This window comes from Cololabis saira, chromosome 7, assembly GCF_033807715.1.
Source record: "Cololabis saira isolate AMF1-May2022 chromosome 7, fColSai1.1, whole genome shotgun sequence".
NCBI lineage: Eukaryota > Metazoa > Chordata > Actinopteri > Beloniformes > Belonidae > Cololabis > Cololabis saira.
Genome location: NC_084593.1, coordinates 39,730,363 through 39,752,382, shown reverse-complemented (window position 1 = coordinate 39,752,382; position 22,020 = coordinate 39,730,363). Strand labels below are relative to the sequence as shown.

Sequence of the window (22,020 nt, the reverse complement as noted above, 5' to 3'; positions counted from 1 at the left end):
TCTTAGGATTCCATCTTAAAATGCTTGTATTTTCTTACGTGACCAGAAAATGTGAGAGTTGTTGGCGCTCAATTGCCCACACTGTCTCCAGCAATATTGTTGCTCACCCAGTTGTTTATTTTTAATTTTTGGAGTAATAAAAAAACGAATTACATTTTTCCAACCAAATTCCCTCCACCTTTTGGAGCTGGTTGAGGAGTGTTGGGTCTTATTCATGGAGTACCAATCCCCCTCTGACAACTCTATGTTTAATTATTTTGCCCATTTCGCTTCTATGTACAATCAGTGTGTTTACATGGGAAGTTTAATTCCTCTTTAATTCAGAATTAAAGTTAAATCCGATTTAAAATGATTAAAAATTACCATGTAAACACCTAATTCCGAATGAAAATGGCCATTCCGAATTAAACTTAATTCCGAAGTAAGTGGCTGGTTTATTCCGATTTTAAATCCGAATAGAATAATTCCAGATCATGTATACACTCATTCTGCTTTAATTTAATTCTGGTCTTTCTGCGCTGCTCGTTCCCTCGCCCGTCTGTCTCCATGACGCTTATATTCCGCGCTGGGCTGGTTTTCCAAACAAAGTTTCAAGATGGCAGCACGCAGTAAACGGTGGTCAAGAGCAGAGACCATTTATTTAATAAATAGTTGTAGCGGCTAAGTTTGTGTTTCTTCCGGTAGACATAACTTCCGGTCCGCCCCCCTATCTAATCAGAACCTTCCCAACCCCCAGACCTTAAGCGGAATTGGACAAAGCCGATCAAACGTGTTTTCCATGTAAACCTCAATTCGGAATTACTATTTCCATGTAAACTCGTAGGAAAATAGTTTAATTCTGAATTATTTAATTGGGAATAATTAATTCCAAATTAAAAACATCATGTAACAGTGGCCAATGTATTTTTTCCCTATTGCTTCAGTAAACCTCTATACAGTTTGGAGACAATTCTTAAAGGAATTTGCTTATAAGCGCCTCATATTTTACACATAACCAACCAACATGCATATCAGTCAGCAGTGACAGATCTTCAAACCTGTCCTCAGAAACTATTCCCAGCGTGGACATTCACTGGAAACAATGAGCCAAAGCACAGCAGGAATGAGAAGGATGGGACGCTATCAGCCGTGTTGTGACTGTCTCAGTCACCTGACCTCAGCTGGAGCCACTGGTTGGGAATGAGATTAACCGGAGGGTTGAACCGTGCAACAACAACAAATGCACCGCTGCTCTGGGAATGTCTCCAACCTTGAAAACTCTGGCAGGATGGTCAAAGTTTGCAGAGTTGTGATCAAAGCAAATGCGGCTGTTTTTCCAGTAGTCAAAGATCTAATGGCAACTTTATGTTACCTTGAATTGTTTTCTGACTTTACATTTCTTAAAGGTATATTATGTCAATAAAAGATGACTTAAAACGAATAAATGACCAAAGCTTTTATGTCTGTATGTCACCGATCAATTCACCGCTCTTGTTAACGTCCTTGACAGCAGCTGATTTGGTTTATTTGCAGTCTGATCCTGTTTTTTTCTGTTTGCCTTCATGTTTAGGAAGAAGAGGAGGAGATAAAACTGGAGATCAATATGTTGAAGAGTTACTCCCACCACAGAAACATTGCCACCTATTACGGTGCCTTCATTAAGAAAGGCCCTGCTGGACAGGACCACCAACTCTGGGTTTGTCAGCTTGCTTTTCACTTCTGGTGCTATTTTTGAACTCTTCAAAGGCAGAAGAATGCCTCATAATTACTACAGATTATTGTCACTCTCAAGTACATTTGATACCATTCAGTGCATCTCATTTATAAGGAAGAGTATTAGGGCCAGGCAGGAGAAAAATAAAAATAATATTTTAGAGGAGGAAGATTTTTTTTTCATTATGCACTTCGGGATAAAAGTCGAAATGTTGAGAAAAAAGTTGAAATGTCGAGATTAATGTTTAAGTACAATTTCGAGAAAAAAGTCGAAATGTATTTCAACTTTATTCTTGAAATTTCTACTTTATTCTCGACATTTCCACTTTTTTCCTCGAAGTCCACAATAAAAAAATATCTTCGCCTATTTTTGGCCCTATGCATGGTCCTAATACTCTTCAGTACATTTAGGACAATCTATAAGTTGATTTCTTTTGAGACGACCAGCAGCTGGTATAATAAAGGTGTGCTAATTTGCTCTCCCAGCTGGTAATGGAGTATTGTGGAGCTGGCTCCGTGACGGACCTGGTGAAGAAGACGAAGGGAAACTGCTTAAAAGAAGACTGGATCGCTTACATCTGTCGAGAAGTGCTCAGGGTAAGGTCCACGTACGCCAAACAGAAACACACAAACTAGTGGAAACACATAAACAGTACAGCTACAGCTGCTGGCAGCTGTACACACATGTTCCCATTAGGCCTGTGTTTTCCGATTCTAAATCGATTCTAATATTCATTCCAAAAAGTCGATTAATATGTCTAAAGATCGATTTTTTTTCTCATCATTACATTACAACTTTTGGTATTTTTTTGTTTATGCCCAAAAAACAAATGTTTTGTTGGATACGAGAATAACTGGTGCTGTGTTTTTGCCTTTAAATATGTTTAAAGGTATGAAAACATTAAAGTTTTCAGTTATAATTGAATAAATTGTCTATATTTCATTACTTTATATACTGTCTTGGGGTTACATTTGCATAAAATGCTAAAAAAAAACAATTCTCAAACATTTTAAACCGAAATAGACAGAAAATGGAAAAAATAAAAACGGAATGTGGGAAAAAAAAAAGCGATTTCATACGTCTCTGTTTGCTGCCCTGGATCTGTTTGGTAATTCTGACCCACATGATGTTTCTGAAAGCAGTTATATCAGCATTCTGGGAGCTGATTGGTCCTTACAGCATCATTAGCTGCCAATACTTGCTGTTGAATCTCAATATAATACTAGTATTAATATGTTGCATAACTACAGTCATATAATTCAGGCAACAGCTCAAAAAACTGTTTTAATAACACTAACTCAAATCAATATCGGAATCGAATTGAATCAAATCTTGATAATCGATTCTGAATCTTAATAATCGGAATCCAATCGAAGCCCTAGTTCCCATGGTAAATATCCAGTTCAATATTATGGCTTGTATGAAGTTTCACATATATCAGAATGACGTCCCTTCTATGTCAAATGTTGAGGGCGCGATAATCATGCAAGTTTACCGATCTCCCAAGCAGGAAGTGGCTGTGCATGCAGAGCAGAACCTGCTCTACATCCCCGGCAGCTCCTAAAGCACTTCACATGCCAGGTGGTCTTGAGAAGAAAGAGCAGCAGCGGCAGCGAGGCATGAGGTGGTCCGAGCACTCATTGGTCCCTCGCCACAGAGTGTCAAAAGTCAGATTGATTTGAGAAAGCAGAAATCAGCCTGAAGAGCAGATTTGCTTGAGAGGACACAGATGCCTCGCAGCAGTGCAGGCAGAACCTCTTAAGTGGGTGGAAGGACGTCTAGAGCTCACAAAACAGGATTTCTTCTGCACACAAGGCTGCGCTTGGCTCTGTTTTCTCTGTCTAATCCTGCAACTGCAAGTGATGAATTTGTCTGCAATGGAAACATCATTTGCTCGTGACCATGATTTATTGTGTGACGTTTGACACCAATGTGGCACCATACATCAGTCTGGATGACTTGAGCTCAATTTTTCAATTCAGAACGGCTCTGAATACGGCGGTAATAACGATGAGAAGGAGAGTCCGGTGGCCAGAGCTAACCTGAGCTCGGACTACTGTGCATTTACAAAACACTGCAGCCCCAACTCACACATGATCTTCATCTGAAATTATAAGATGTTGAACTGGTCAGGGTTCTGCAGAGGGGAACATTTAGCTCCATTTTCAATTCCATTTTCAATGATTCGATAAAAAACTATTCTGTTTTTTATCGATCCCCTTATCGATTCTCATTTGGAGAAAAAAAAAGCACAACATTCAGGCAAATGGCACTAATATGATAGGCAGTGTTCGTTAGTTAATTACTTACCTGCAGTATTATTAGCCAAGGACATGCTAATGTTGCTGCTGCTGGGCTGAGAAGTATTGCTAGCTGCCCTGTTGTTATCTTTTTTACTGAAAGGTAACCAGACTTTCCAGCATCTGTATCACTTGGGCGCCATGTTTACTATTGACTGCTGGCTTACGCGCGACTGGAATTGAAAAGGGAATCATTTGTAAAACAACAAGGAATTGAAACACTGGGAACCGGTTCTGAACAAGAACTGGTTCTCGATTCCCATCCCTAAATATGGAGGTTAGGTTCATATGAAAAGATTTGCTCATGTTGAGTCTCTTGGTTCGCCAGTCTTCCATCATCACTCTCTTTTAGTTGCCATGATGTCTGCAAGCAAGCAGCGTTTGTGTAGATGTGTGACCTTGTGCTTTAAAGCCAAACACAGCTGTTGCATGAGAAAAAACAAAGTTGGTGAGTTTTGCCGACAGAAAAGCAGCATTACATTCCCTAGAAGTAATCCATTACTCCTTCAAATTAAACGGAAACATATTTTAACATGAAAAAAAGTTGCACCACTAGCTTATTATGTACGGAAGAGTATTAGGGCCATGCAGGAGAAAAAATATTTGAGAGGGAAGACAAAATTTCGAAAAAAAAAGTCAAAATGTCGAGAATAATGTTGAAATACAATTTCAAGAATAAAGTCGAAATTTTGTGAATAAAGTCGAAATGTCGAGATTAATGTTGAAATACAATATCCAGAATAAAGTCAAAATTTCATGAATAAAGTTGAAATACAATTTCGTGAATAAAGTCGAAATTGTACGTCAACATTATTCTCGACATTTGGACTTTTTTCTCTAAGTGCATAAGGAAAAAAAATCTTCCTCCTCTAAAATTATATTATTATAGTATATTTATTTTTCTCCTGCCTGGCCCTAATACTCTTCCGTAACTATGAGTGCTGCGGTAGTTATGGTTTGTTTCATACCTGCACTGGATTTTCACAATTAGTGACAGTAGCATATGCCAATACTTTTCCCTTGTTTTTACATTGAAGCCTACGTGAAGCCACAGCAAACAGGCTGCTATGAAACAGCAACCCTTCTGCAGAGGCCTGGGATGTTTATTTATGTGCTTGTTTTCATCCAGTCTTCATGCTTGAATTAAACCTGCTCGAACGCAGCGCCTCCTCAGCTTTTCTTCCAGAGGCTCCCGCAACATGTACAAGTTGTTTTGGACGCAGAAACAAACCAAGCAACCAAAGTAGTCATTTGTTTGTTGATACAAACTGAGGGTAAAACAAATTACTGCCGTGGATGAAATGCCATACTTATGCAGTGACTCAGCTCAAACGTCAAAGGGAAGCTGACACAAATCCTTCCTTATGTTTAGAAATCGATACTCTAAATCGTTCTTCCTCTGGTGTCGGCAGAAGCAGCAGATTCAGCCCTTCATTTGTAAACTTGAGATGAGATGTTGTGGTTATCATTATGAGAGATCACGACATCCTGGGAGAGACTACGGGAACATTCGTGCTGATCTCTTTTTCTGTCTGTTTTTGTCTTTCTGCGTTTGTTGTTTGACTTTAAGTCTCGGTGGGCCTTACGGACATGCAGCACTTTGTCTCAGCTGGATTCACAGACTTCTTTTATCAGGGTCTAAAACTGAACCGAGACAACGTTTTTGTTCCTCGTTAAAAACAGACGAGGGGGGTCTGGAGTGTCGTTTTCTATGTCGTCTGAGCAGCCGTCGGCCGTGCTGTCTCTCTATTGTTTCAGCAGCAACACAGACACACGTAGAGATGCACACAGACACTGCAGTGAAGTCATCGTCCCAAATAAGACTCACTTCCTCTGTTTATTTAACCTCCTTTTGAAGAAGTGAGCACACGCACACTCAAACGGTGCTGTGGATGGGAGAGTGGCCACGGGGTCACTCTGCCAAAGTAAGAAAGCCTAGAATTAGTTACAGTTCAGGTAGAGCATCGTTTTGACTTTACACACACACAGTTACACAGACATACACACCTGCTCACTCACCTACGTACTCATTCCACAGTTTTGGGGGACAGATAATCACAGTAGTCTAGCTTTGATTCAGTCTCAGGGACCTGGAATGGTTGCTGCTTCTGTCTCTGCCTGTTCCCGTTTCTGTTTGTTTTTTATCTTACAGATCTAATTAATTACAGGATTTCTAATTAATTAATCTAATTAATCTCATTTTAATCTCATATCTGCTAAAGGTCCCCAAATAAAGAATTTGAATTCTAGGACATTACAAAATTGCAGTGCATGACTAATCAATTCAATACACTAAGAAGAGAAAATTTGAAATCCACATTTTTATTGGTGAAGCGTGTTTCGTAAATGAAATTCCAAAGAAAAAGCTCAAACACATCAGCAAACCAATAAGGCCAGGTGCATTATTCAAAAATGCAATTCAGATACAGTTAAATAAAATTCATAAAATTAGGCTGAGTCTCAAATAGGCACTTAAAGAGCATATTGCAGGTTGGAGACCCCTGTGAATCAATGTGTAGGAAAATAATGTAGGAACTGAATTTTCATTGAAATACGCATAAATATATACTACAGTGACCTCCGGAGTTGTTTTTGTGAGAGTATTTTACTTCCGCATCTGAAAAAGTTGAACCGGAAGTGACGTGACATCAGGGAGCGCGGTGAATTCAACAATAGGAAAAATAATGGATCTTAATGTTAGTTGTGACACTGAAGAGGTTGTGAATGTGTATTCACACCAATATGACGGGCCACAGCCTTATAATTACGTTACCCGTTAGTCCCCCCACGTTCTTTTGATTGACAGCTGAAACTCGCTTTTTAAAAGGCTGATTTATGGGTCCGCGTTACACCAACGCAGACCCTACGGCGTAGGTTACGCGGCGACGCACAGAACGCTGCGTGCGCCGTGTACCCTACACTGTAGGCTACGCCGTCGATTTTACGCGGAACCATAAATCCTTTATTCACTGCAGCACTCCTGCTCCGTGCTCCTGAAAGAAACTCAGAAAATAACTCCTTAAAAACGGGTGAGTACTTGTAATCTGTCTACGTTTGTACTTTCTAAACAGAAAACAGGCTTATTATCTTCTCTTTTTTCTGATTAAAAGCATCCGAAATAGCCGGGTATTTTTAAAACCGAATATTTCCCCGTATTTCCCCCCCTTCGTTTATAAAAAATTAGTATCCACATTACATCGTTGTTAAAAAAAAAAAAAACCTTCCACACATAAACGAAGATCTGCGTTTTCGACCACATTTATAAGCATTCCAAACCTGTAGATCATCTGGTCATCCGGCCTCCGGGCCGCCTCTGCGGCGCAGCTCCCCGGGAGCGGCGCCTCATTCTCGGGTAACGAGCTGGAGTCCCCCCGGTGTCCGCCGCGGAGCTGCCGCGTTAATCGACGCAGCCCAGCTGCAGCCCTGCTGCGCGTCGCCCCGTACCCTACGGCGTAGGCTCCGCGTCGGTGTAACGGTGTCAAGAGCAGAGACCATTTATTTGATAAATAGCTTGGAGGACAGATGGTGGATCATCTGCAGTTCTGGATCGCACGTTAGACGTCAGACTCAGAGCAGATTTGTTGTTGTTTTGGAGCATAATGTGACGTTGGAAAACGCAGAACTGCTCTCTGTCTCTGTCTACACGCATGTACATAAACGGAGTTTTCAAAAATCTTCACTTTGCCCGGAGTTTTTTTTAAACATTAGTTTATTTGCGTTTTCATGTGGATGACAGGTCCAAACGTAGGAAAATATCTTCGGTTTAGCAGATACCCGGCTACGTGTGTACGGGGTCTGGGCAGTCAGATGGGGCAGAGCTGTGGAGACGTCTCCCTGGTGTGACGTCATATGACGCGGTGTTCGAAAAAAAAAGCGTTTGTACGAGCTTGGCTAAAATCAGCCACTTTTTCCTCTGAATACGTGCCCTTATGTCTTGTAAAACATATTAAATCCTACATTAACTTCTCACATAGTCATTTTCACATAAGGTCAGGTATCATTTTTGAAAAACCTCTAACCTGCAATATGCTCTTTAAACAAACTCTCAATTCAAAATTAAAACTAAAGCTGACTCAATACAGCAATTCAAGTACTAGTAGCTGTAACGTTTACAGTGGAACTTGTCCATGTTTAGCGTTTAAATGATAATTCAGGCTGGAGCAGCTCCGCTGATAGGAACATTTTTTTTTACAAAATGTACAAATCACCGTGTTCTTGTTGATAGTCCCGTCTTCTTACTTTTTATACATTAACCTGCCGTTCAAAAGCCCTAGTAAAGATTTGCTGGGTCTCTCCCCTGAGTCGTCCAGGTCTGTCACTTGCTTTGTTAGTTTGACTAGCAACAGGAGGGAAGTGACCTGCCACTGCCAAGTGGCCTACGGGTCCCTCAATGGGCCAAATTTAAAATGCTCGCGCATTTTGCCACTCATAATTAATTGCGTTAATTTTTATTACGCGTTAATTAGCAGTGTAATTAATTAATCTAATTAACGCGCTAAACTGACAGCCCTAATATATATATATATATATATATATATATATATATATATATATATATATATATATATATATATATATATATATATATATATATATATATATATATATATATATGTGATATATTAAAAATGCATATATATGCCTTAGGTTTTTACCAACTTGGTATTAACCATTAATATATATGTAGACAAAAAAAAAGAAAGCCTAGAATTGTGCTGCAAATTCAAAGCAGCGTTAGCCTGCCATGAATCCCTTCCTGTATTGGTTCTGAGCGGCACATATAATGCAGCTTCTCTCTGCAACTTCACACTTATAGCAGCGCTGGTCATCTGACTGTGTGTAAGGGTCTGTTTATTGTCTGCTCATTTGTGTTCCAGGGTCTTTCCCATCTTCACTCCCATCATGTGATTCACCGAGACATTAAAGGACAAAATGTTTTACTCACAGAGAACGCCGAGGTCAAACTGGGTAAGAAACTTTGACTCATGCCGCGCGGTTCCTCGAGCACGTGTGCTTGACCTCCCAGGCAGCGCGGCACAGTGGCCACACAGTCACACACACATGCAAAGGTTCTGCTTGTTTTCATACTAGACATGATCTCGTGATTTTATGTTCCAGTTGACTTCGGAGTCTCCGCCCAGCTGGATAAAACGATTGGACGGAGGAACACGTTCATCGGGACTCCCTATTGGATGGCCCCAGAGGTCATCGCTTGTGATGAGAACCCTGACGCCACCTACGATTATAGGGTGCTTATTTGAATCCCCACAAGCAGCTCTTACTTCTCATCACACATTTTGCTCTGATGTTTTGACGCATACATTTTTTATTTTTTTTTCAAATTCTGTTTATTGATTTTCTCTCAATTAACCAACATACGAAACATTCATAACAACAAGCCCAAAAACAACCGCCCCCCAAGGTCCTCAGCAAAAGTACTCGACAGAAATTATGTGAATACTTAAAATAAATAGTAATAATTACAGAAGAATATTAGGGCCATGCAGGAGAAAAAATATTTGAGAAGGGAAGATTTTTTTTTTAATGTGCACTTCAAGAAAAAAGTGGTAATGTCGAGAAAAAAGTTGAAATTTCGAGATTAATGTTGAAATACAATTTCGAGAAAAAAGTTGAAATGTCAAGAATAATGTTGAAATGCAATTTCAAGAATAAAGTCGAAATTTCGCCTTTTTTCCTCAACATTTCAACTTTATTCACGAAATTTTGACTTTTTCTCAACATTTTGACATTTTTCTCGAAATTGTATCTGTGTACAATTTACTCTTTTAAATTTTATTTTAAATCTTTTAAATTTACAGTTTACTCTTTTTTCTCGAAATTGTACATGTGTACCTGCCCTTACTTTTTAACAACTTGTGCTTTTTATTATTTTACCTCTTTTCTTATCATTTTATTTCATTTTATTTGTTATTTACTGTTTAATTGTGTCATGTCGCCTTTAATGTTGATGTAAAGCACTTTGAATTACCTTTGTGTTGAATTGTGCTAAATAAATAAACTTGCCTTGCCTATTCTAACTCTTCTGCGTTTGTCTCTCCCCCAGAGTGACCTCTGGTCTCTGGGCATCACTGCTTTAGAGATGGCTGAAGGAGCTCCTCGTAAGTCCCAAATGCATCCACACACACAACATTTTACATATTGGAAAATTATAGATATCATCAGGCCTCAAGGTCTTAAAATTACACTGTGTCCTTACTCATTGCTCTGAGATGAAGCCGCAATGCAGAAGAAGTGTGTGAGAATTAGGGATGCGTTCACTGTTTCCACTGGAATTAAAAGGAAGACGTGGAAGACTTTTGGTTTTTGCAGAACTGCATATAAGCAAACTACAAGAGTCTGGAACAATGACCACATGTGGACCGCAGGGCCAAAGTGGAGATGATTTGCAATAATGTACAGTGCCATGTTTGGTAAAAACCATAACGACTGGCAGGAAGGGGGGGCTGGAGGGCTGACGAGTTCAGCCCCTCAGCTTTAGTTATTTATACGCTGCCAAATCAGGACAAATGTCATCTCATTTGGGATCTGGGCTTGTTTTTTCAGTCACATGACTTGGGTACATCACAGTTCTGGAGTCGACCTGAGAGCCCATCTGTGTACCGATATTTCCTAGGTTCAGATGAGAGACCATCTGTCCTGAAGCTGAAGCTGAAGCTGAGCAACGAGACTGTGATCCTAAGATCCCTGAAAAGCTATAACACAAATAATCCAGGTGTTGGCTTAGCGTCAATGTGTGGATTTCAGTCTGATTTAAAGGCTTTTCCAGGACCTTAAGAGATCTGGGAATAGATGAGTACCTGAGAAAACCTTAACTTTTATAGGACCGTCAATAAATACTTGAAATTCTAAACTGTCACTTCTGGAGGGCTTTTGGAGAATCTTAAAGGACCTCTATTAACATTGTAATAATCATAGCACGTATTTCTACTAAGTTTTGAAAATAATTTCCTTAAGATATTGATGCTAATTATAATTATAGAAGGTGGTTTAAATGACTGTATCTCTATCTTCTCCGTCTGTCCCTCATGGTGACCCCTCCGTCCTGGACCCCTGCAGCGCTCTGTGACATGCATCCAATGAGAGCACTGTTTTTGATTCCTCGAAACCCTCCACCCAAACTCAAATCAAAGAAGTGGTAAGCCTGCACACGAGCTCTCACACTTCCATGCACGCACAGCCAGGTGTAAATGGGAGCGTTTCGGTTTCCTGACAGCAGGACTTTTAACTGGTCTGTGTTGGGGGTTTTATGAATCAGATGACTTTTCGCTTTCTGTTCTTGTCCTCTTTTGCACACTGACCCTTTTCTCCTCTGCCATTCACTGGAGTCTTTTTTTCAACATGTGCATTATGGCTGGGGATCCATTCAAATGTCAAGAATCGATTTGATTCCGATTCTTAAGATTCAGAATCGATTATCAAGATTTGAATCGATCCGATTCGATTCCGATATTGATTTGGGTTAGTGTTATTAAAACAGTTTTTTGAGCTGTTGCAGGAATTATATGACTGTAGTTATGCAACATATTAATACTAGTATTATATTGAGATCCAACTGCAAGTATTGGCAGCTAATGATGCTGTAAGGACCAATCAGCTCCCAGAATGCTGATAGAACTGCTTTCAGAAACATCGTGGGTCAGAATTACCAAACAGATCCAGGGCATCAAATAGAGGACGGATTTTTTACCACATTCCATTTGAATTTTTTCCATTTTCGGTCTATTTCGGTTTTTGAGAATTTGGTTTTTAGCATTTTATGCAAATGTAACCCCAACACAGTATATAAAGTAATGAAATATAGACAATTTATGCAATTATAAACTTTAATGTTTTCATACCTTTAAACATATTTAAAGGCAAAAACATGGCACCAGTTATTCTCGTGTCTAACAAAACATTCCTTTTTGGGCATGAACAAAAAAATACCAATGTAATGTAATGTAATGATGAAAAAAATCTATCTTTAGACATACAAATTGATTTTTAGGAAATAATATGAGAATCGATTTTGAATCGGAAAATCGATTTTTTCAACACAGGCCTAGTGTGCATCGGGTGAAACTATGCTCTACATAGCAATCACCACCTCTGTATATGATGGTTATGATGGGATGTATGTTAATTAATGAGCAGCAGCGGGACTCTGCCACTTTTAGATTGATTTGCATTCATGCAGATACAAATGTTCTTAAAATGAAATCAGCGTCACGTGGCTTTAGTAAATCTGTTTTTAGTAGGAGGTGAGTTATGTGCAAACGTCCTCACAGATTTAGAAAGATCTTATAAATAAGGGCTAGAATGTGTCATCATGATGAGAGATACTTCTCAGGACAGCCTTTAATACTCCGGTATTCTGGGGTGCTGTGTTTAAACCCCGAGCCTCCTTAAGGCGCCTAACTGAAGCAGAAACATATAATCCTTTCTTTTTCTCAGTTAAGAGCACAGACAACCGACCGATCAGATTATTGGAGTGACTGGGCAGCTTTTGCTTTTAAACAGCTTTACACTTAAGGCAAGATTTGTCTTGATAGTAACACAAGAGGTGATTATTAGATTAGATTATTAGAGCTTTGTGGCTGTTACTGTAGACCATTGATTACAAATATTTGACTTATTTTATTTTGTTGTTGAAAACTTCTTGCTACTTGAATGATTTCACAAATGGATTTACACATTACGCTTTTAGGTTATTATGCTCTGAAGCTACTTTGAGCTGTTTTCATCCCTGTTGTTCCGTGTTTAGTAGAAGTTTTATAAAGCATCGATTATACAACATGTATGAAGACTTAGTTGAATGAGATCATCCTCTTCGTACCAAGTGTGTAATAGATGTTCATGTTTTCACTGCATGCGTCGGACTTTGCTAATCAGTTGCTGTTTGTCATGAGAAAATGACTTGTAAGCTGCTTTTAAGGCGCGTCTTCACCACAGATTGTTCAGCAGATGACATCCTTTATACATTTGTTTACACTTAATAAAGTTGGGAAGGAAGATAATGTGCAGCTCACAATAATTTAAGGCGTGCAGCTGGAAGATAAGAAACATTTTAAGAATTGCATGAACTCATATTAATGTTCTGGGAGAAGATTTGAATCGTGTCAGGAATGATTAGGTGCCGGTTATCTAGTCGTCTGCAAAGGCTCCTAATGCTTAATGAGTTTTCATGACATGAAAGACTCACTAAATACCGACCCAACATGGGCTCTAGTCGTTCTGGGTTTGTTTTCATAGTTTTGATTTCTTTGTTTTTTCTCTCTCTTTCCACACTCTTCGTAGGTCGAAGCGTTTCTTGTCGTTTGTTGACAGTTGTCTGGTGAAGAACCACCTGCACCGGCCCCAGACGGACACGCTGCTGAAACACGCCTTCATCCGGGACCTGGCCAACGAGAGGCAGGTCCGCATCATGCTCAAGGATCACCTGGACCGCACCAGGAAGAAGAGGGAGAAAGGTGAGGAGAGGGGGCTTCAGGGAGGGGGGTTCAGTTCCTAACAGCAGAAAACTACAGAAGAGTATTAGGGCCAGGCAGGAGAAAAATAAAAATAATATTTTAGAGGAGGAAGATTTTTTTTTCATTATGCACTTCGAGAAAAAAGTCAAAATGTCGAGATTAATGTTGAAGTACAATTTCGAGAAAAAGGTCGAAAAGTCAAATAAATCGTGAATAAAGTTGAACAACAAGGTTCAGAATACAAGAATTGGCTTTGCGATCTTGATTTGAAACACATATCACACATAAGCAGTTGCATAACTTCAGAAACTTAACGTTCCACTCCAAGGATGTAAGTTAGTTAGTTAGTTACAGCTGCTGCTGCATAGCTGTCAGTCGCTCTCCTAACTGGATTTGATGGGCCAGAGGAGACATTTCCATTCTTGAAATTGTATTTCAACTTTATTCTCGAAATTTCAACTTTATTCACAACATTTCGACTTTATTCTTGAAATTGTAGTTCAACATTAATCTCGAAATTTCAACATTTTTCTCGAAATTTCGACTTTTTTCTCGAAGTGCATAATGAAAAAAAATCTTCCCCTCTCAAATATTTTTTCTCCTGCATGGCCCTAATACTCTTCTGTAGAAAACAGATGCAAACAGAAAACAGAAAGCCCTTTTACATTGGGGGGTTGTTGATCATGTAACCTGAGTACAACCCACCACAGGTTGTTTTTTTTATTTATTTATTATTATTATTGTATAAAATAAGGAAACAGCTGATGAGAGCAACAACATCAGCCTGACGCTACAGGTAGGGTTTCTATTTGTAACTGGGGAGACGAGGAGATCCCCGAGGAACCACCAAGGATGGTCCATTATTTGAACAAGTGGCCACAAAAATGACAAACCGAGCTTTTCAAGAAGCAAAACCCGGGCCATCCATCTTCATATTGAAAACTACACCTGTCTGACAGCGTATAAATCTTGCTGATGTAGGGACAAAACGTCATGCTACACGCCCACACGGGTTACGTTATGTTTCACGGTTAACGTCTCCCGATCCGCCTTAAACACGGGGGATCCAATCTAAAAACATTTTAGTTTCATAACAATGTTTCATTGGCTGGTTCCCAGAGCTCCACTTGTGTATGCAACACACAAGCTAACAGGTAAACTGAAGGTTTCATGAGAAGAAATGTTTTAAGGAGGGTTTATAGTTTATACTTTTATTTGGATCCCCATTAGCTAGAGCAAAACTGCAGCTATTCTTCCTGGGGTCCGACACATAATATACACTACATTACAACAAAATATTAAAAGCAAACCTAAAGAGTTACAGTAGCATATAAAAAAAAGGAAAAACAGAAAATAAAGAAAAAATAAAAAGTCATTCCATTTAACATTTAGATATAAATAAAAACAATATATATATTCATACATTTTATGACATCAAGAAATTCAAACAATGTATAGTTGTCATAGTTTGCACCAATAACTATTTGTAATAAATATTAATTTATTTTATATCTATATATACATATATATATATATATATATATATATATATATATATATATATATATATATATATATATATATATATATATATGTACAGTATAAGCACAAGAGAAAGCAGGAAGGTAATTAAGCATCCGTTTAGACGGTGAGTAGTGGCTACTCAGAGTCCTCTGCCCGTCTCTGCCCTCCAACCGTCAGGGGAGGACGAGTCATTTCCCACATCGCTTTCCCTTTGTTTACAGGCAGGATATTCTGAGAAATCATATGTGTTAGTTTTGTTTATGTTAGTTTGCTGACCTGAGAGAGGGGCAGATAGAGACGGTGATAACAGCAGAGAGCAGGAGACGCACAGAAGCCGAGCAGAGAAAAGCTGAGGGAAAGGAAGGAGGAAACAGGACGAGCATCTGGTTCCAATCTTCCCTTCACTTATAAAAACATGCTAATGACTGCGCGGTCTTCTGCATGCTCGCTGCTCTGTGTGCCGCAGTGTGTTTAGGACAAGGTTTGTCTTTGCGTGTGTGCTCCTCTCTGCCCTCGCTAACAAATAAAATGCCTGTCAAATTAGTGTGTGTGGGAAGAAGCTAGTTCAGTGGAAAAAAACGGGAGGAGAAGGGGGTTCAACGCTCCGGATATGATGCAAAAAGGATGTCTTTCTGAGCGGGCCCAAGGGGATAGTCTGCACAAAGATGGTCTATGCAGGGAAGATGTGGGGAAAAGTAGCTTTTGTGAGTCTTGCGGCTTCTTCTGAGCAAACAAGCACAACGTTTGGGTTGTTAACGCATCAGGGATCAAGTGAAGGAGTGAGTTTAGGGTATTGGATACAGTCACGACTGTATAAACAAGCAGGCCTGTGTTGAAAAGATTGATTTTCCGATTCTAAATCGATTTTCATATTAATTCCTAAAAATCAATTTATATGTCTAAAGATTGATTTATTTATTTTTTTTCATCATTACATTACAACTTTTAGTATGTTTTTGTTAATGCCCAAAAAAGGAATGTTTTATTGGACACGAGCATAACTAGTGCCATGTTTTTGCCTTTAGATATGTTTAAAGGTATGAAAACATTAAAGTTTTCAGTTGTAATTACATAGATTGTCTATATTTCTTTGCTTTATATACTCTTTTTTGGTTAAATTTGCATAAAATGCTATAAACCAAATTCTCATAAATGGGAAAAATTTAAACCAATTTCATACGTGGATCTGTTTGATAATTCTGACCCACACGATGTTTCTGAAAGCAGTTCTATCAGCATTCTGGGAGGTGATTGGTCCTTACAGCATCATTATCTGCAATACTTGCTGTTGAATCTCAATATAATACCAGTACTAATATGTTGCATAACTACACAGTCATATCATTCATGCAACAGCTCAAAAAACTGTTTTGATAACACTAACCCAAATCAATATCGGAATCGAATCTAATCAAATCTTGATAATCGGTTCTGAATCTTAAGGATCGGAATCGATTCTTGACATTTGAATGGATCCCCAGCTCTATAAACAAGACTTGTATGCACATAGCTGCAAAACACATGCCTATAAACTGAAGGTGAAAGTTGGGTTGATCATATCTAAATATCTTTACGAGAGCAGTCTACAAGTATTCAACTGTTCTGGGGATTCCCTGATACACAGTGCTAGTGTCACGAGAGTGTTTGATTCACTGAAGTTCCCTGAATTCCCGTTTGTCTTGGGAAAACCCTCGACAACTCCTCCACCATGTTAAGGTGGTGATTCAAGCAGGGGAATACATACTTTTATTTTGCTGTGGTGATGACTAAATAGCTTCAGTTGTTAAGGAGCAGACAGCAGGCATGATGGGACTTTTACTGAAACAGCTCCAGCCTGAGGAAGCCTGAGATCCAGATGAGAAACAGTGCTGACACATCAGAGGCGTTGCCCATGATCAGTCCAGACCGCAGCTCAGCCCCGGCTACGATGACTCCATGATATCACTGTAAACAGTTAAGGAGCTTCACGGCAGAGCCGGGACAGCTGCAACATCACAGGCTTCTGTCCTGGTTCCATCTGCTGCCTTGAAGCTGCTCTGGTGACAGAAACATACTCTGATTTATATGTAATTTTTTTAATCAATTGTTAGCCAGTCAATAAGATTGTGGAGATAAAGTTCCTGTCTTCTGTTTTTTTTTTGTTTTTTTTTGTTTTTTTTTTTTTTCATCTTTTTTTCTTAATTATTAACGGCGGCTTCCACAATGATGTCAAACAAACAATATACACATATTTTCACCCCGTTCCAAACCCACCCATCGGACCTTCGCAATCGATGAAAACAATTAATAATAATTAATAATTAAAGCTGCAAGCAGCGATGAACGGGCCCTCGCGCGTGCAATTTTCACCAATAAAAGTCAAGGACTCAAAACTAAGTCCGATGACACCACCCATGACCATTCCAACCATTCCAACCAGGGGGGCAAAAAGGCCCTCATTTCGTCTGAAAAATAAAAAAAAAACGATGAGAACATCTCCTACTGTACAGATACAATAGGGCCTTCGCACTGTCAGTGTGAAGGCCCCAAATAATGTGAACAACTGGACAAGGATAGCCACAACAAGGTCGTCTATATCAATTTTAAATACATCTTTCAAGTTTGGCTTTAATTTGATCTGCTGCCATAAACCAAGATAAATATTTAGTTGTTTTGCATTATGGATTGGGGCTGTAGATATTTCCAGATAGATAATATCAAGAAAAGTAAAATACCAATGGGAGATATTAAGTGTGTGTGGTGGTTTCCATCTTACTGCAATTATCTTTTTTGCTGCTGTTAGGTAGCAAGCAAAATTAGTTTTTGACATAGTGAAGCATTAATTGTGGATAAATTATTTAAAATAAGTGTTTTTTTGTTTTGTTTTGTTTGTATATTTCTGTCTTCCAGAGGGTCCAGAGTACGAGTACAGCGGGAGTGAGGATGAAGATGATGAGGTCACAGAAGAGGAAGGGGAACCCAGGTAATTTTCCACCGTAGTTGTCATACAAGACAAGATTCTGTTTGTTTTTATGGAAGTCAGTTCTTGATGAAACATGAAGTTGCAGCAGTTCTCCTGTAACTGCCTCATGTTTGCAGGTTCCTTCAAATAAATCTTTAAAGCATACACTGTGTTTAGCACTTCTCCCCTCATCATGCATAATCACTTAGGTTACAAGTTTTTTTTTTCCTTTTTACAACGATTAAGAGTGCTAAAATAATAAATCACTGAGAAGCGCATGCAGACGTATTCTTGAACAGATGCATCACTTCTCCGGTGATGTCCCTGGATGAGAGACGACAGATGGCGTTACAGACTGTGTGTGTGTTTTTGTTACTGTGCCATTGCCTCTTTGCCCCACGAGTGGACTCCATTCCACGTTACGGGGGCTAGTGTGACTTCGCACCACCGCTCACCGTCTCTGTCTCGCTCTCGCTCAGCTCCATCGTGAACGTACCCGGCGAGTGGACGTTAAGACGGGAGTTTCTTCGTTTACAGACGGAAGATCGTGACGGAGGAAGAGAGGGAGGTCACGGAGGAGGAGGTCAGCAAAGACAAAAAGTAGGTGTCATGAGATTTTCTGCTTATTTATTGACATCGTCAGAGACTACATCAACTAATAAAACTAAATAGAGCTACTGGGATTTATCACAGCCTCTGTCAGCGAGTATTTGTAATAGTCTTCTTTCTTTAGCTACATGTGTTGAGCTGAAAGAAGATTCAGATTACTTAGCAGTCATTGGCTCCAACTTGATTTGCAACTTATGTTTTCACATTATATGTATATTCATATTAAATGCAGTTCAGTAAATATTCAGTTAAATGTCGATCCGATCATGGCAACTCTGATATATAACATGGTACATTACTTTGTGGAAAGGTCTTGATGAAGAAATCAAACAAAGCACTAACTTTATACAGTTTAAAAACACATACAAGAAAACAATTCTTGACAAATATAAAAATAAGGACCTCTAAAGAACTCAATTTACCTTCTGTATGTATTCCTTTATTATTATTCTGTTCCTTATGTGATACATCATATATGATACAAATGTAACTACAGTACCTGCATTCATGGCTGGTCCTGGATCATCAAAGAAGTGACTGGAAATTACATTTTTGAGTTTATGATATTGTAGGAGGCTAGTTTAATTATGCCTTGGTCTTTGTTTAGTATTTGTTTGTGTTGTATTTATTTATTTTTTGTTATTATTTTGTTTTTTCTTTCTTTTGTTATTTTATTTTAATTTTAATATTTTCTATGGCATATGATAAGAAGTTGTGAGGAAGGGACAGGACTAAATAAGCGTTCTGCTTCCTCCTGTTCCCTCTCCAACACATTAGTCTACTGTTGTTCTTTATTTCTGGATGAGACTGTTAAATTGTTTAGCTTTTGATATTTTGACGCTTTTAATTTGATGGTGATTTGTTGTTGTTAGAGATAAAGCCAACAATAAAACAATTAAAACAATAAACAAGCCCAAGTCCAAGTTGAAGATTTGAAATTTCACATTCTTATAAAAGGTATATTCCACAGTTCCCGGTGCAAACAGCCTACCTGGCCGTTAATACACCATCATTTACTCTTAGTTTCCACCAACATCTGTGGTGTAATTGTAACATTTTTCGTGTCCAGGCGTTCCAGCAGCACAAGCAGCAGCTGGCCGAGCAGGAACGGTACAAGCAGCAGTTCCTGGCTGACAGACAGAGGAGGATCCAGCAACAACACGAGCAGCGGCAGAAGTTAGAGGATGTAAGTACTGTTGATGCTCGGATTTTCTCTTTTAAAAAAAAACACACATTTTTGCCAGCTCAGTGAAAAATATGGATAGTTGGAGCACTCCTTGAAAAGAAAAAAGAAGACAAAGTTAGTATTAAATCACCAGCTCAGAGCAGAAGCCTCTTTAAGACGCTCTTCAGTTGCTCTGATCCCTTTAATCTGTAAAGCTGTTGATCATTCTAATGCAAACTCTTTTTGTTAAGAACATGAGCTAAATACAGAAAACAAAGAGTCTTGACTACAAAATGAACTGAAAACCACCTGAAACCATCGTTTGCAGCAGAAGAGGCAGCAGCTCATGGAGGGGGCGTTCCAGTGGGGGGAGCTGCAGGAGGTCTTTGTTGGGGAGGAGTCTGATCTGCAGGACAACAAAATCTTACTGGACGATAGAAACAAGAGGTCTGACAGGAGACAGGTAAACATTCACACTCTGCCTTGGCAAACACCACACACCAGTGTCCACCCCTGTGCCAGTTTTGTGTACGATGAGGATCTATTCATTGATTATCATCATTATATTTTTATCTTTTTTTTTTTTTATCTTTTATTTGGAAAAGCCTTGATTTCACAGATGCAGATTTACATAGCGTCAAAATCACTAAGTTAACATAACATTGGCATGACATTTTGTAGAACTTCTGATGTCCAATTTGCCTCCTGGCTCTTCCCAGAACATGGAAAGCTTCTCATCTTAAATACAGTATTACATACAGAAAACTACACACAAAGCAGAATGAGTAAAGATCGTGCTGTAGATTATATCAATATATCATATTACAAACCACATTTTGATCCCACTCCTTATTTTTGTCAAGTTAGCAAAAGTCAGAGCTAATAGGTTTTATGTACTCCGTCCACATAGACCACATCTGGTTACATTTCTCCTTCTCAATTTTTAGAGAGAATTACAACTTTTCCATGACATATATTTCATATATTATTCCTATCCATTCATCTCTAGTGGGGGTTTTAACCACCTCCTTGTAACAGCTTTTTTGCCGCTGCAAGGAGTATCTTTGTTATTCCACAACTCAAATCACTATATTTTTCAAAAACAGTTGGCGATAGTGACAAGTGATAACCATTTTATTCTATTAGATCTTGCTGCATGTGCTAATTTACATCTTTTTAATAACCGAAAGAGTTAACGCAATAATTTAAATATATGTCAAGTATGAATTATTTAAAAAAACAAAACATATTTAAATCCGTTCTTTGCATCAAGCTGCCATCTGTAATTTACGGAAGAATATTAAGGCCAGGCTGGAGAAAAAATATTTGAGAGGGGAAGATTTTTTTTATTGTGCGCTTCGAGAAAAAAGTCGAAATGTCGAGATTAATGTTGAAATACAATTTCAAGAATATTTCGTGAATAAAGTCGAAATTTCGAGAATAAAGTTGAAATACATTTCGACTTTTTTCTCGAAATTGTACTTCATCAATATTCTCGACATTTCGACTTTTTTCTCAACATTTTGACTTTTTTCTCGAAGTGCATAATGAAAAAAAAATCTTCCTCCTCTAAAATATTATTTTTATTTTTATCCTGCCTGGCCCTAATACTGTTCCGTAAATTAGAGCTTGGGCCCGAATGAAGAAAAATCCCATATTGAGTTTGACACCAGCTGATTCTCCCCAAGGACTAGTTATCTGTCAGGAGGTTATGTGTGTGTGGGGAGCAGTGTACTGCAGGTGTGTTATTCTTTATTCATACGTGATGCTGGACTGAGTCAACGCCAGCTCTGAAACGCCTCGGCGTTAGATCAAGACGTCTTTGATTTACACTCCTCTGATGTCGCGCTTTCTCCTGTCAGCCTTTGTTTCTCGGGAGATGAAACTTTTTTTTCTTGATGTTTCCTTTCTGAGGGTAAAGCTCATGCAATCTGATGTCGCAAACAAGAAACACATTTTTAGTAGGTTGATGTGTGAAGTTTAGAAGTATGAGCAGTGGAAGACAACGACCTGACTTTTAAGTTAATTAGTCCCTTAAGAATACAAAAATACAAGCTGTCAAAACCAAACAATTTACTTAAATGTTTGTTAGAAATTAAACATTGACTAAAAGCGAGATCAAGATTATTTGAAAGATTAAAAGTTAAACGGGAAAGGCTTCGAATGACTCATTACGTGACGCATACATCACCTTTAAGACACATATAGTAGATGCAGGGTGATGTTTCAGGTGTTTATGTATGGAAGAGTATTAGGGCCAGGCAGGAGAAAAAATTAAAATAATATTTTAGAGGAGGACGATTTTTTTTTCATTATGC

The 22,020-nt window shown here is 38.7% G+C and overlaps 1 protein-coding gene across 3 annotated transcripts in view; it reads left to right on the top strand.

Moving 5' to 3' along the window:
- The window catches only part of si:zfos-2326c3.2 (mitogen-activated protein kinase kinase kinase kinase 4), a 94,920-nt gene that overhangs the window by 25,530 nt on the left and 47,370 nt on the right, over positions 1-22,020 (top strand). For 2 of the 3 annotated variants that reach the window (XM_061725898.1, XM_061725896.1), the window contains exons 4-14: positions 1,550-1,675; positions 2,179-2,289; positions 8,871-8,961; positions 9,112-9,242; positions 10,058-10,112; positions 11,071-11,149; positions 13,291-13,463; positions 17,877-17,949; positions 18,408-18,528; positions 19,607-19,723; positions 20,031-20,165. In XM_061725898.1, the coding sequence (XP_061581882.1) occupies positions 1,550-1,675; positions 2,179-2,289; positions 8,871-8,961; positions 9,112-9,242; positions 10,058-10,112; positions 11,071-11,149; positions 13,291-13,463; positions 17,877-17,949; positions 18,408-18,528; positions 19,607-19,723; positions 20,031-20,165 (1,212 nt within the window). The remainder of the gene's footprint in view (positions 1-1,549; positions 1,676-2,178; positions 2,290-8,870; positions 8,962-9,111; positions 9,243-10,057; positions 10,113-11,070; positions 11,150-13,290; positions 13,464-17,876; positions 17,950-18,407; positions 18,529-19,606; positions 19,724-20,030; positions 20,166-22,020) is intronic. The other variant, XM_061725897.1, reaches the window with a different exon arrangement.